Source organism: Rhinopithecus roxellana, chromosome 4, assembly GCF_007565055.1.
Source record: "Rhinopithecus roxellana isolate Shanxi Qingling chromosome 4, ASM756505v1, whole genome shotgun sequence".
Lineage (NCBI taxonomy): Eukaryota > Metazoa > Chordata > Mammalia > Primates > Cercopithecidae > Rhinopithecus > Rhinopithecus roxellana.
Window position 1 is genome coordinate 120112456 of NC_044552.1, and position 14399 is coordinate 120126854.

Sequence of the window (14399 nt, forward strand, 5' to 3'; positions counted from 1 at the left end):
TACTTTCCTTGGCATTTCCAGGTGGCTGAGGAGGCAGCTGGGTCGTCTTACCTTTGGCTCTTTCAGGTAGCAGTGCATGGCCTGGGTGACATCAGCTGCGTGAACAGCATTGTGGTACGGGTTTTGGCTGTGGTAATCTTCTTGAACCATGACTGGGAGGTAAACAGATAACTCAATCAACTAAAACCCAAATAGGAGTGGTATACTAGCTTAGACTTACTGTGGGTGCTTTTTGCTTAAAAATATCAGTGCCTCCAAAATGTGCAGCATAGAGATGCTTTAAAAATAAACGTGCTTTGCAAGCTTGGCAGTTCTGCTAGGCTGTTTTTAGCAGAGAGCAGAGATGGACAGCAGAGAGGAGAAAGGCCAAAAGGATTTGTGAAGCCTTGGGATTTCTCACCTCCTTTGTAAATCCCACCTTTCTGACTTTCATAAAGGCTGTCATTCATAGGAAAAATAAATATGTAGGAAAAGGACAACTTTATCTCACACGATAGTTTGAGTTTCTGCCATTTATAAATAATATGCCACAAATGAGGTTTCCCTCAAAGAGCCCTAGTAGCATCAGAATACTGATATCCAAAGACTGGTTTAACACTTGAATAACAAATACCAATGAAAGCAAATCAGGGGCTCTTAGGGCAGAGATTCAGAGTACTGCCTTGATCCAACTGTGGACTCCTTGCATTTATTTCTACCTTTTTCAAGTTAGAGTATCATCTTTCATGCTCCTGCAATCTAATGCAAGGCTTAGAGTGCTCTTGGAACCAAGTAGAGACACAGACAAGGCAATTTTGGTTTGCTATTTATGGAAGACACTAGCCTGCTTCAGCTCATAACCAAGGCGATGCTTAGGATGCAATATATTCAGTGTGTATAGAGTGTCCTGATTTGCAAGTACAGCCAGATTCTCTCAGTCCATTGCTATGAATCTGGCTCTGGATTACGGTATTAATTCTGTTGTCAAGTCTTTGTGTTCTTTACGTATTTTATGGGTAGGTACACATGTCCAAAGTATCTATATCTGTATCTCCCTTTTTGGACAAATCAAAATTATTTGGCCCTATGCATGGCCATTACTTTGCTCCATCAATTAAAATACAATCAGCTTGAGGTTATTTGGATTTCTGGAAATGAGCCATGTTGTGACTGGTTTCAAATATTTCTGTTGTGTTGCACATACCTTATATTCAGCAGGTATATTTTACAATTATATTTAAACCCACTATCACTTTAATGTCTGTATTGGGCAAGTTACTTAGCTGCAAGTTCCCCCAGTTTCCTCCTCTGTAAAATGGGGATAGCAATAACTCTGAGCTCAAAGTGGAGTAAGGATTAAATGTGTTTACTAACATATGCAAGTCCTTGGAAGAGCTTCCAGCAGATGCAAGCACCATAGAAACCTGGGTGTGGCTCGTGTTATTATTGTCACGCCTGTTATTTTCTTCTGATGGCATTAAGTCAGCTTCCAAAATCAAAGTACAGCCATGTGGCAAGTCAAAAAGAAGCCAGAAACATGCTAAATGGCGGAGGAAAGTCATTTGGTGATTAGAAATGTGCCCTGAAAAATTCACTGGCAGATAAATAATAATACGCACAAATTTAAATAAGAACTGAGGCTGCCTTTTGATACAGAGTAATGATGGAGTTGAGTGGAAAGATGGTGGACTCCCAAGTCAACAGAGCTAGGCTTGGACTCATATTCTGCCACTTACTAGCTGTTGGCCTTGGGCAAGTAATGAAGCCTCTTTGTACCTCTCCTAAACTATGGGACAAATGGTGATAATAACATCCTACTTGCAGATTTGTTTAAATGGTTAGAAATAACTTGCCAAAAGTACTCTGCTTATCGTGGGCACTACACAAATGGTAGTTATTATTTTTTAAAAAGCCTATTGAAAATTTTCAATAACTCATGTCCTGATTAGAATTATTTGAGGCACATGCTGCTGGAGGTTTGTTAATATGTCAGCAGACCAGTATCTTCTTTGAAAATGATATGTTCCTGATGATTTTCTTTACATATAATTTATTATAAACATAACTACACTTGACCCTTGAGAACATGGGTTTAAACCATGTGAGTCCACTTGTACTAGATTTTTTCTTCCTCTGCCACCCCTGAGACAAGACCAACCACTCCTCTTCCTCTTCTTCCTTTGCCTACTCAGTGTGAAGATGATGAGGATGAAGAGCTTTATGATGATCCACATCCACTTGATGAATAGTCAATACATTTTCTCTTCCTTGTTATTTATTTATTTATTTATTTATTTATTTATTTATTTATTTATTTATTTTAGGACAGAGTCTTGCTCTGTCGCCCAGGCTGGAGTGCAGTGGCAGGATCTCAGCTCACTGCAACCTCCACCTCCCGGGTTCAAGCGATTCTCCCTGCCTCAGCCTCCCAAGTAGCTGGGATTATAGGCACCTGCCACCAAGCCTGGCTAAATTTTTTTTTTTTTTTTGTATTTTTAGTAGAGACAGGGTTTCACTGTGTTGGCCAGGCTGTTCTCGAACTCCTGACCTTGTGATCTGCTCTCCTCCCAAAGTGTTGGGATTCCCCATAATTTTTAAAATAACAGTTTCTTTTCTCTATCTTACTTTATTGTAAGAATACAGTAAATAATACATAGAACATACAAAGTATGTGTTAATTAACTGTTGGTTATTGGTAAGGCTTCCATTCAAAAGCTATATACAGATTTTTGACTACACAGGGGGTCAGCACCCCTAACCCCCAAGTTGTTTGGGATCAAACACTTTTTAAATGATTTAGGATGAACAAGCCATATTTTAAAAGTAAGATGAGATCATTTAAGATTAATTGGAGGTCTTCATCTATCATCCTATGGTTCTTACCACTTTAAAGAGTATTATGCATTGCCATTATTCAAGAGCATGGGGCTAGAAATGTGAAAACAAGGACTTACCTAAAAATCGGTGTAAGGTCACCATATCTAACTTGAAATGGTGAATAAGTCCATGGGAATTGAAGAGGTGGCACAGCAGTGTTACCAGGCTGTTCCCTGTAGGAAAACACTTACTTTAACTCATTTTGACCATCACTAAAATATCAAGATTGACAATAAGATCCAAAATCTCTGTAATACAGTTTCTTTGATAGAATTTTTTTCCCTTTAGATGTGAAATTATTCAAGTATAGAGCATATTATTACTATGATCTGATCCTAGGTTTTTTCTTATTGTACAAGTAAAATTAGCTCAGACCTTCTCCCTTCACCAAAGGCAATGAAGACATTAAGAGTTAGAAGGAATCTGCTTATTAGGGTGTCAGGGATACATACACATACACACACACATACACACACACACACACGTGTATATGTGTATTTTTTTTAAAGACACAGCTTATGGCCACTTGAAATATTTCGTAAGTCACTTCCAATTGACGATTCCATTTACAGTTGTATCTAAACCACCATATTGCTTAATAATCATAGCCTATTCTTCTTCCTATGGAAAATCACTCAAGAGGAGATCTGACTATGAGCTATTTTAGAATTCAAGTCAGCAGAGATGCAAAATTGAAGCTGTAATGACTTGTAAGCATTCAAGAAATATTGTTTATTTAGGAATAATGATTTTGAATTTTAAAAGCACAGACAATGAAGCCAATGGAACAGAACAGAGAACCCAGAAATAAATTCATGCTTCTGTAGCCAACTAATGTTTGACAAAGGCACCAAAAACACATTGGGGAAAGGACAGTCTCTTCAATAAATGGTGCTGGGAAAGCTGGATATCCACATGCAGAAGAATGAAATTAGATCCTCATCTTTCACCATATACAAAAATCAACACTAAATGAATTTAAAACTTATACGTAAGACCTGAAACTCTGGAAGAAAACATATGGGAGATGAAATCGGTTAGGTGGAAATACAATTTATTTCCCCCTCTTGATTTTGTATCTACTTATAAATCAATTTCAGCATTTCTTAGATATATGTGGTATATACTTCGTATACATGTGAGGCTCTTTGACTTCTCCTTTGAACTAGTTGTAGCATCTTACTGGATCTCTAATTGAGTTGAAAATCTCTGACATGTGGTCATTTCATATGTCTATGAGAGTCATGATTATATTCTCTTTCAAACAAACACCATTTAACAAGTTCTTTTGTTCACAGGTAACTTAGTTTACCAGTACCCATTTCTCAGTTGATTTGAGCAAAATGACATGCAAAATTATGGGATTCATCTCTCCATGATCTAGTTTGCTTTCCACAGTGTAAAGGTCTATTTCATGGTCTTAGGCTATATTTCTCTCAACTGCATATTGTTTGCCAAGTAATAGAATGATGAGAAAACCATATATAATGACTTAAAGCACAAGTCTAGCAAATGATGAGGCCTACCAACATCAGCATTAAATGTGATGTCTTTCATTGGCCCTCAAAGTCATCAGCCTTTGTTTAATGGCCAGATAAAAATATAATAGATTTTTTTATTATTTTCTTAAGGAAGGTCTTTATAGGCACAAAAACTTAAGAAGTGACACCAATGAGGCTGTTTACTTTTCCCTTTGGCTGCAGCCTAAGCTTTTATATTCTTTCCTCAGCAATTGTTTTCTTCTGATGATGTCAAACATATTTGAGCAATACCCACAACAGGGCAGACTTAGCTCACTTAATAAAACTGCACAAGCACCCTGCCCTGTAAAAGTCAGGGCTGATCAGATATACTTTTGTTTCTAGTTGTCATCAACTAACAATGAACTCCCTACTTTTGGATGTGGCCAAAATATTCTGCAAGAAAAGAATCTAATCTGTGGTTTCTAAAATTCCTTTGGGATGATCAAGATCACAAGGAAACTGTCTTAAGATTCTAAGGTCAAATTCAGTCCTTATTCTTCATTTGAGTTGATTTTCCCTTACCCAGGTCCTCCTTCAGTAGCTGTAAATTTATGAAAATGGGGAAAGAAGGAAAAAGGAATAGCAATGTTTAAAAATAAATTTTGTTTTTCATGAAATTAATCCCACTTTATGGTATATATTTTAGTGAGAATTCTTTTGGGTAACTTACCATTTGTCAAGCGATCAAACAAGAAAATGTCAAAATCCCACATTCCCACTTTGGAGAGCATATGCTGAAAAGGCAAACAACAAACAGCACGCAAATGAATCACATTGGAGACCCAAACATTTACTTGAGATACAGTGGATTAAACAATTAAAAAGTTGAAAATCCTCGCATAATATCATCTAGTACAATTGAATGTTTTTCCTATGTCCTACAATAAAATCCAAATGCCCCGGCGTGACACAAAAATACCCTCACAACACATCAGAAAAATGAAGGGATATTAGGTTATTTTTGAGGTTTAGATTGTGTGAGACTTTTACCTAACTCACACAATATTAAAGGCAGCCCCAGGACTTGGCCTCTGATAGCTGGACTTCCAGCCCTCTGTCCTTTCCACATCTCACACCACCTTTCTTGAAAGGTGGCTACTTAGAGGAGAGACACCACCAAGAGTGTTCTGTCAGTGATATTCCAGGGCTGGGGAAGCTTAGGCCTGTTCTCCTCTCATAAGCAAACAAACAAGCAAACATTCAAAAATTGCCCAATATCAGACCTTAAGTTGTTAGGAATGATTTTTTTATCCTTTTGGAGGCCTAATATTGGGAATTAGCTCTTTTGACATTACTTGCTGTTCATTTTCTAATGGCCTATATTAGTTGCCTGCCTGCCTGCCTTCCTGCCTTCCTTCCTTCCTTGCTTGCTTCCTCCTTCCCTCCCTCCCTTCTTCCTCTCTCTTTTCTTTTCTTTTTTCTTTCCTTCCATCCTTCTTTCTTTCTTTTCTTTCTTTTTCTTTCTTTTTGAGACCTGGTCTCACTCTGTTCCCCAGGCTGGAGTACGGTAGCATCATCATACCTCACTGAAGCCTTAACCTCCTGAGCTTAAGCAATCCTCCTGCCTCACCCTCTCAAGGTACTGGGATTTACAGGCATGAGGCACTGTGCTTTGCCAGTGGTATATATTTCATAATAGTATATAAATAGTATAATATCACTTAGCATGCAAGCTATAAAATCTATCTTTGACTTCTGTTTAAACTGGGGCATTTATTGCTGAAATTTAAATTCCTTTGGCAGTTTGGGGTAGACATAACCTGAACACTTTTTGCAGATTGTCACACATTAATTTCCACCGTCAGTCAGATCAATGTATTACAAAAGTAATTGTAGAGTTATTAAGATTTATTCAAATGAATTAAAAATTATGAAAAGGAAAATGCAGTGCATCAACAGCCTAAAGTAGAATTAAGAGTTGATGATGATTGGGTTATTTTTAGTGTAGCTATTACAATGAGCTAATTTAATGAATTAAAAACTTTAGTTATCCCTTCATTAGTAATCTGCCAGTCCAAAATTTTGCTTTACTTACTATCATGCAAATATATTTTGTACCTTTATAAAAATGAAAATGGCTAGTTAGGCATGGGTATATTAAGCATATAAACGTGATTTACTTCGTGCACCTCATAAGGGGGATGTTTCTGTTAATTTCATTTGCTATTAGAGGAATAAGTCCAGATGTATGGAATAATGAGCTCAGGGTCACAGGGCTCCTCAAGAGGCAGAGTAGGACTCCAACACCAGTGCTATCGGCTGAGGCACATACTGTTGGCCACTGGCCTGCTGTGAGGAGACAGGGGCAGTCAGCTTACCCTTGCTTGTCCAAGGTAGTCTTCATCCAGCAGGTGGAGAGGGGCTTGTGGTATAATTCCACGAAGCAGCCTTGATGCATGGAAGTATCTTTGAAAGCTTAATAGTCTTTTCACCTTTTTCTTGGTGCCAATCTCCCCTGAGTATGTTGTATCTGTGGAAAGTCATCAAGTCAAGAAATTTATATGTTTAAAAGAGAGCCAACTTGCTCCACTCTGTAAAAATATAATGTATTAAAAGGAGAGAAATTTAGAGGATGCTTTCTATACTTTTAAAAATATAGTCTATTGAATTCTACATTTGAAATGCTTCATGAACACACCTGATATATTTTTTAAATGTTTTACTTATTTTTTGAGTCAGGGTCTCACACTGTCATCCAGTTTGGAGTGCAGTGGTACAATCTTGGCTCACTTCAACCTCTGACTCCTGGGCTCAAGCGATCCTCCCACCTCAGCCTCCCGAGTAGATGGGACTACAGGCATGTACCACCATGCCTAGCTAATTTTTACATTTGTTGTAGAGACAAGTTTTTGCCATGTTGCCCAGGCTCATCTTGAACTCCTGAGCTCAAGCTATTCGCCCACCTTGGCCTCCCAAAGTGCTGGGATTATAGGAGAGAGTCACTGCACCAGACCTAACTATATTTCTTATGCATTACATTTACTAAAATGTCAACGTGTTTCAGAATGTAATTTTGGAAGACCATGAAATATATGAATTAATACTTTCATTTTCTTGTTAATGATGCTGGTATGCTTAGTGAAATTCACACACTTCTGCATGCATTTGAAATGAGCAGTTATTCTTTTTCTACTATAGCGGAACTGAGACTCAAACATTTAGACCAAGTTCTCATCCCACACTCTCACTTGTATGATGTTTTCCACCTGAATTAGAAGGGTTGTGAATATACCAGTTTACATGTGAGGAAATAGTTCCTAATATCCCAGGAACATCACTGGCAAAGGACCCAATAATCTTAGCACAAAAAGTAACCTGGATGCCCCTGACAAGAAGCAGAGAGTGTTTACTTTCTAATGGTGTATTCTGTCTTACTGGTTGCCATAAAAATCTAATCTTACCAGTAGAGATATTTTAATACTCACTTCACATGTGCCTTTCAAAACTTGAGTGTTGACATCACAGTGACTGTCCAGAAATACCCCAAACACATTATTTGAATGTCTGTCAAGATATTTCTTATCTCAGCTGAAATTATATGAATCACTCTAGGGCCACATTAGTGACGTCTGCTGCCAATTTTGAATGTAGAGTCAATTTAATAGTCTAGTAGGAAATGTACAGCTCATATGTAAAGTAATTTTGGCTTCTGTCCTGCCTTCCCCTATCTCCCCCTTTCCTCTATGGAACTCAAAAATCACAACAGATGGCAGGGGCAGAGGAAACAATGGTGCTCCCTGATGGCAGTGAGTGACCAAATTCAGTTTGTTATTTAGGCTGCATTATGCATGCAAAGGCATAATTCAAGGGCAAGCTATAGGTGGACCAGGTCTGGAGTGGTTCGATTTTACACATGTTGTATCTAGACATCTATCAGAGATGCAGGTGAGGATGCTAAGTAGAAATAAATGGACATAAAATCCAGAGCTTGCAGGAGAAGACTGGACTTGAGATAAAAACTTGAGAGTTGTCAGATGAGATTACCTAGGGAGTAAGTATAGATACGGACAAGAAAAGGATCAAAGTCTGAGTTCTAGACTCTACCTTGACTTTAGATGGGTTTAGAGAAAAGTAGGGCAAATTAAAGAGGACTGGGAAGGAGTATCCCATGAGGACAGAGGAAAGCCAAGAGAACATCATTTCCTAGAAGCTTCATGAAGATTGTATTGCCAGTAGGAAGATGTGATCATCAAAATTAAATGCTGCTAATGGGCCAGGTACCTTGAAGACTGAGAGTTGGCCATGAACTATACGCAGTACTTGAGTACATTTTATTGTGTGCCTAGAAGCAGCAACACTCTGGTAGCAATGAGCACACCTAGCACCCAAACTGTGGTTTTAAAATATGACTTTTTGCTAATAGGGACCAGATTTATCTTGGTGAAATGGCCAATTCTAGGGCAGGGATGGAAAATGTACCAGATGAACTGTAGCATCTTGTTATACTAGAAAATAAGAGGGAGCTAAAAAAAAAAGATGGAATCATTTAAAAATGACAGAATTGACAACATCAAGGGGTCTCTCTGAGAAAATATGGGAAATTTGAGCCTCAAAATGAATAACAAAAGAATGGATTGTAAACCATTGGCTGAAGTAAGAACCAATGAGTTCATACTGGTGATAAGGTAAGTAAGTAAATAAGGAGAAGTGAAATCTCTTTTTTGTAGAATGTGCCAACTGATAAATGTAGAAGAAATAATAGTTGGAAAATTACCATTTTGCAGCCAATATGGTAATGACTGATTCAGGCAGAATCATTAATGGATACTAAAATTATTAAGTGAAAAGTTTAAAAAGCAATGGGGTAATTACCCAATATCAAAGCATTTACCCACAGAAGACTTATTAATATTGGAGAAGAAAAACATGGGTAGTTTTTTAGTGGAAAAATGTAGAGGGGGCATCATCTTCCCTAAGTAATCCAAGTTAATGCCACCAGAAACTGACATCATGCTCTTCCTAATGTAATGCACTGAGGATACAACCTCACACATATTGTGTTCCTGCTCCAAATGCACATCTGATTCTAATAAAGAGGAAACATTAGACAAAATTGTTGAAGGACACTCCACAAAACAATCAGCCTGTGCGCTCTTAAAAAATGTCGATATCATGAAAGACAAAGACAGCTTTAGGAATTGTTTCATAATAATGAATACCAGAGACAGTGCACTAAATGCAATGCATGACCCTTAACTGGATTCTGTATCAGAAAAAAATTTCATAAATGACATTATTAGGATAATTTTGGATACGGATTTATGCATGAGACATTCATATTTATAAATATTTTAATACTCATTTCACATGTGCCTTTTAAAACTCGAGTGTTGACATCACAGTGATTGTCCAGAAATACCCCAAACACATTATTTGAATGATAATTGAAGTGTGGTTACAAAAGAATGCTTTCATTGTTAGAAAATACATGCTGAAATATTTAGTGATAAAGTGGCATATGTACAATAAAGTGTTAAGAAAAAAATGTATCGCAGCAAGGCAAAGATTGCAAAATATAACAAATGGTGCATATGGAGAAAGAATATATGAGTATTCTTGCAGATTTTTGATAAATTGAAGTTATTTTATGATGAAAAGGTTAAGAAGAGAGACAATGTGAAGAAGTTTGAAACAATATCAAGTGTAGACCACTCTTTTAAGGAGTTTTGCTACATAGGAAAGTAAAGAAATGTAGTGATAGCTCTATATAGAATGAAATCAATTAATAAATAAATTATTCCTATGTTATGTATAAGGAAAATCTAAAAGAAAATATCTATAGATGATCTTTTCCTTTTTTTCATATTCTATAAAAATTCCCCCATCCCAAAATACTAAAAGAAAATGTCTTATGTAGCTGAGGTATATCTATATTTATATAATAAACTCAGAAGCAAGTAAAATAACCCTGAATGATGGAAATATGCCACAAACATAGCAAATTGAAATGGATTACTTCTTAAACTTCCCTTTAGTTTTCCAAGTAGTGTAGTACTTTAGGAAGATTCATAGTTAAGATAATGACATTGAAATTAAGTGACATATCGTAAGTGTAGATGGTAGGAAATAATGGTTACTATTCAGTAATTTTGACTAAAATATTACTAAACTAATGATGCCATGAGCTGGAGATATTAAGTTTAGATCTGTTTTTATCTTTATAATGAAGAAGAAAACAGCAAGATTCCTTACCTATTTTTTTCACCTAGAGTCAAACGAATAATAGTAATATTAGTTCGGCAACATGACAGAATGCGGACCTCTTTGGATCTTTGTTTAAATTTTTGTTATATTGTTTCTCATGACTGTTTTTGGTTTTAATTTTGATTTTTAAAAAGATTACATTAAGATATGATACATCTTGATCACTGTGTTATTTGGTATTCCCCTAAATTTTAAGTAAGGCTAGTGCCTCATTCCTCACTCTAGTCTAGCCTGTCTTGCTTTTTTTTTTTTTTGAATTAAAAAAATAGACTAGAGATGGGGCTATCACTGTGTTGCCAGGGATGGTGATCCTGGGCTTAAGTGATCCTCCTGCCTAGGCCTGCCAAAATGCTGGGATTATAAGCATGAGCTACCATACTGGGCCAGTCTTTGAAACATAAGCTCAGATGGTGTTAAAAAAAACCCAGTAATTAAATAAAGCTAGCCAACAAATCTTTTCAGTTAATTTTTTATGATGCCTTGTTGGTTAAAAAATGTAGCATACAATGTCTTTCCCCATAAAATTGTTCAAAGTTTTTGAATGAATTGGTCATCATGATGTATATTCTTTATTTGTTACTTTCAAACCTACCGCCTCAGTTCAGCAGGTAGATATCTGACAAGTTGCAGTGTTAACTGGTGGCCAATATTTTCTAAAATACCAAGGCAGGCCATGACTACTCCATTTAACTTCTATCTGGGTTATCCTTTAATTAACAAGCAAATGATTCAGAAGCAATGCTACATAGCCATTTGTGAAAACAATAGCACTTAATTTTCTTATTTGAAGACATACATAAAGCTAACCGGAAAAAAATCCTCAAGGTAGCTTTCTAAAGGGGAAGAACGTGCAACAATCCAAGAAAAATAAGTTTATTTAAACTAACATTAATAACTTATCATTCGAGTGTCATTTAGGGAGCAATTTGTGTTTTGTGAGATAATGAAAAATGAAGATATAAGAAGCTGAAGATGGGAGAAAAAAATTCATATAACAATCTGAATAAAGCACCCTCTGTATAATAGTACGAGGTCCTGCTTTTTGAAGTATTTAAATGTGTTAATCAATTATTGATAAAGATCTGATATATTTGTTTCCAAAAGGACTCCCAGTGCATAGCTACCATATTTACTTTGATAATGTATTGATATGTATTTGATATGATATGATAATGTATTTGATATGTATTTCTGGGTAGAAACGTAAATGATTAGCTAAGCTAAATGTTACAGATAGCTCAGTTAAATTCCTCTCGTAAAAATCTGGGGAATGTTAAGAATGTGCCTGGTAATAAAATGCAAGGTTTATTTAAGACCCTTATACAATTTTACAAATCATTACTTAAAGGCATTTACAGTTATCCTAATGCACCTTTGTTTGGATTTTATTGTTTTATGGTTTCCAAATTCTTATTTGGAATAGTTATAAAAAGGTGTTCCAGAATGTTTCATTGCCTAATCTATGTGAGCATTGACCTGAACTGGGAAATTCATTTTCTGTTCACTTTTCTTTTGTAAATATCACAAATATCTACATATTAACACATTTTTGCACTACTTTGGCGCTAATTTTAGGAACACAAAGTTTGTATTGGCGCTGCCAGTACAGTAATTTTTAAATTTTACAAGTTGGGGTTGGCTTAAATGCAAAAATATGTTAATAAAAATTATTTTCATTTTTGAGTACTTTCTCTATGGAATATTCTCTGTATAGGGGCTGATTAATTTTGCTACCAGGAGAAACCTTAAACCTAGAATAAATATCTGAGATTTAAGAAAGCTGTAAATATATCCGTATTATGAGGCTGTTTCTATCAACTGTATACCTGGTTCCCTGAAATAGGTCTATGTCAACTGTTTCCAGAAGTCCAGTAGTGAGTAATTGCTGCAGAAGTAGCTCAGGTGATACTGAGAACAAAGAAAGCCTTTGTGTTTAAGTGAGCAGAGCTGATTGTAAGCACCCATGAAGATCCAAATACATAAACCTAATATTAGCACTTTTGAGCATCAGTCCAACTGAACCTCTTAATAATGTGTTATTAAGCCCTACTTTGATAATTATTGAGCTAGTAATTATTCTAATAAAATTTCTTGCTTGGTTAGTGACTATTCATAGTCTTTGCTTATCTTCCTTTTACAGGAATTTTTTTTTTAAGTGACAGTCTTGCTATGCTGCCCAGACTGGAGTGTGGTGGCTATTCACAGGTGTGCAATCATAGTGTACTACAACCTCAAACTCCTTCCCTAAAAACTATCCTCCCTCCTCAGCCTCTAGAGTAGCTGGGATTACAAGTATTTACCACTGCACTCAACTGTTACAGGATTTTTCATATGTCTTGTACTACAGAGTTATTGGTGAACAACTATTACACCCCAAAGTCAGAAACCATTTAATCAACCTTTGTGACCCCTCGTATCTAGTGTATAATAGTCTTATATATAATGGAAACAGTAAAAAATTTGCTGATAAAATTTGAATAAATTCTTCATTTACAGAAACATCATTGTTAAATGCTCTTTTTGAACAATAAGCCAATTTGTTAAGTGGAAGATGCTAAAACTTATACATACACATGTTAGTTTTTGTAATCATTTTCTGAATCAACCTCAAAATGGAGTTCCAGGGTCCAGGCCTTCTTGCCACTGTCCTTTGCTTTTTTTTCATTATTTATTTTATTTTCACTTTTTATAATTGTTTTATTTTTAATGTTTGTGGGTACATAGTAGGTATATACATATTTATGGGGTACGTGAGACGTTTTGATACAGGCATGCAATATGTAATATGACATCATGGAAAATCGGGTATCCATTCCTGCAACCATTTATCCTTTCTGTTACAAAGGATCCAATTATACTCTTTTAGTTATTTTTTCAATGTACAATTATTATTGACTATAGTCACCCTCTTTGTCCTTTGCTTTTTTTGACTTTTGCTGTAACAATTGTGCCTCATATGGTTGCAAAGTTCACTCTTATTCACATATCTGACTTTCTTATTAGGCTGTAAGGTTTTGGAGACCAGATTTCTGTTAAATTTTCTTTGAATTTCCACAAAGTCCTGCAAGTTATAGGTGTGAAATACATGTTGATGGAATTAAATTACTTTCCTGATGTGTGTGCTCTCATCTAAGTTCAGGAATGCTGAACTCTGGAGAAATCAGGGTGAAATTGTAGTTTTCAATATGCAGCTTTAAAAAACAGGAGAAACTATTAATTAGTTTGACTTTAAGTGTCCTGAAGCAGAAGTAGCAGATTTACAGCACAGCTCTTTCACTGTTTCACACATTCTACTAGTTCAGGGTTCAGGATCCCAGCAAAATTGGAAGGTTAGTGTTGTCTGGGATGACAGTTTTCTTGAAAGCATACATGAGGATTTTAAGATTGAAGTAACCTAGCCTAAGATGCAGTTACCCTGTAAAAATAATTTTTATATAGACTACTTTAAGAAATTTAAAAGAATTATTTAAAGAGGTTGTGTGTAGAAAACAATATTGACTCATTTCCAGAACTTACAGTATGGTCTTTGACGAGATGCTAAAGAGGACATTCTCTGGATGAGACCAGTGCTTCCTTCAATGTATTAAACACTTCGATTCATTTTCATGTGCTTTTAGCAAATTTCATAACTTAGACTTGGTTGTAATGACTTCAGTATTCAAATCACCTGTTTCACAGTTTAGCATCTCTAGACATTAAAGTTCCATTTATTCATAAAAGATCTTCCAGAAAACCTTTTTAAAATAAAATACTACGTCTCCCTCAGCCTTTCGGAAATCACCAGTGGTCATAAGCCATATTTGTTTATTTCTTACT

At 35.9% G+C, this 14399-nt stretch overlaps 1 protein-coding gene across 2 annotated transcripts in view; it reads right to left on the reverse strand.

Moving 5' to 3' along the window:
• Window positions 1-14399, reverse strand: part of PDE7B (phosphodiesterase 7B) — a 344257-nt gene that overhangs the window by 42557 nt on the left and 287301 nt on the right. For both annotated transcript variants that reach the window (XM_010379468.2, XM_010379467.2), the window contains 4 exons: window positions 6698-6849; window positions 5050-5113; window positions 2934-3029; window positions 52-152 (listed from right to left, as the gene is read on the reverse strand). In XM_010379468.2, coding sequence (XP_010377770.1) covers window positions 52-152; window positions 2934-3029; window positions 5050-5113; window positions 6698-6849 — 413 coding nt within the window. The remainder of the gene's footprint in view (window positions 1-51; window positions 153-2933; window positions 3030-5049; window positions 5114-6697; window positions 6850-14399) is intronic.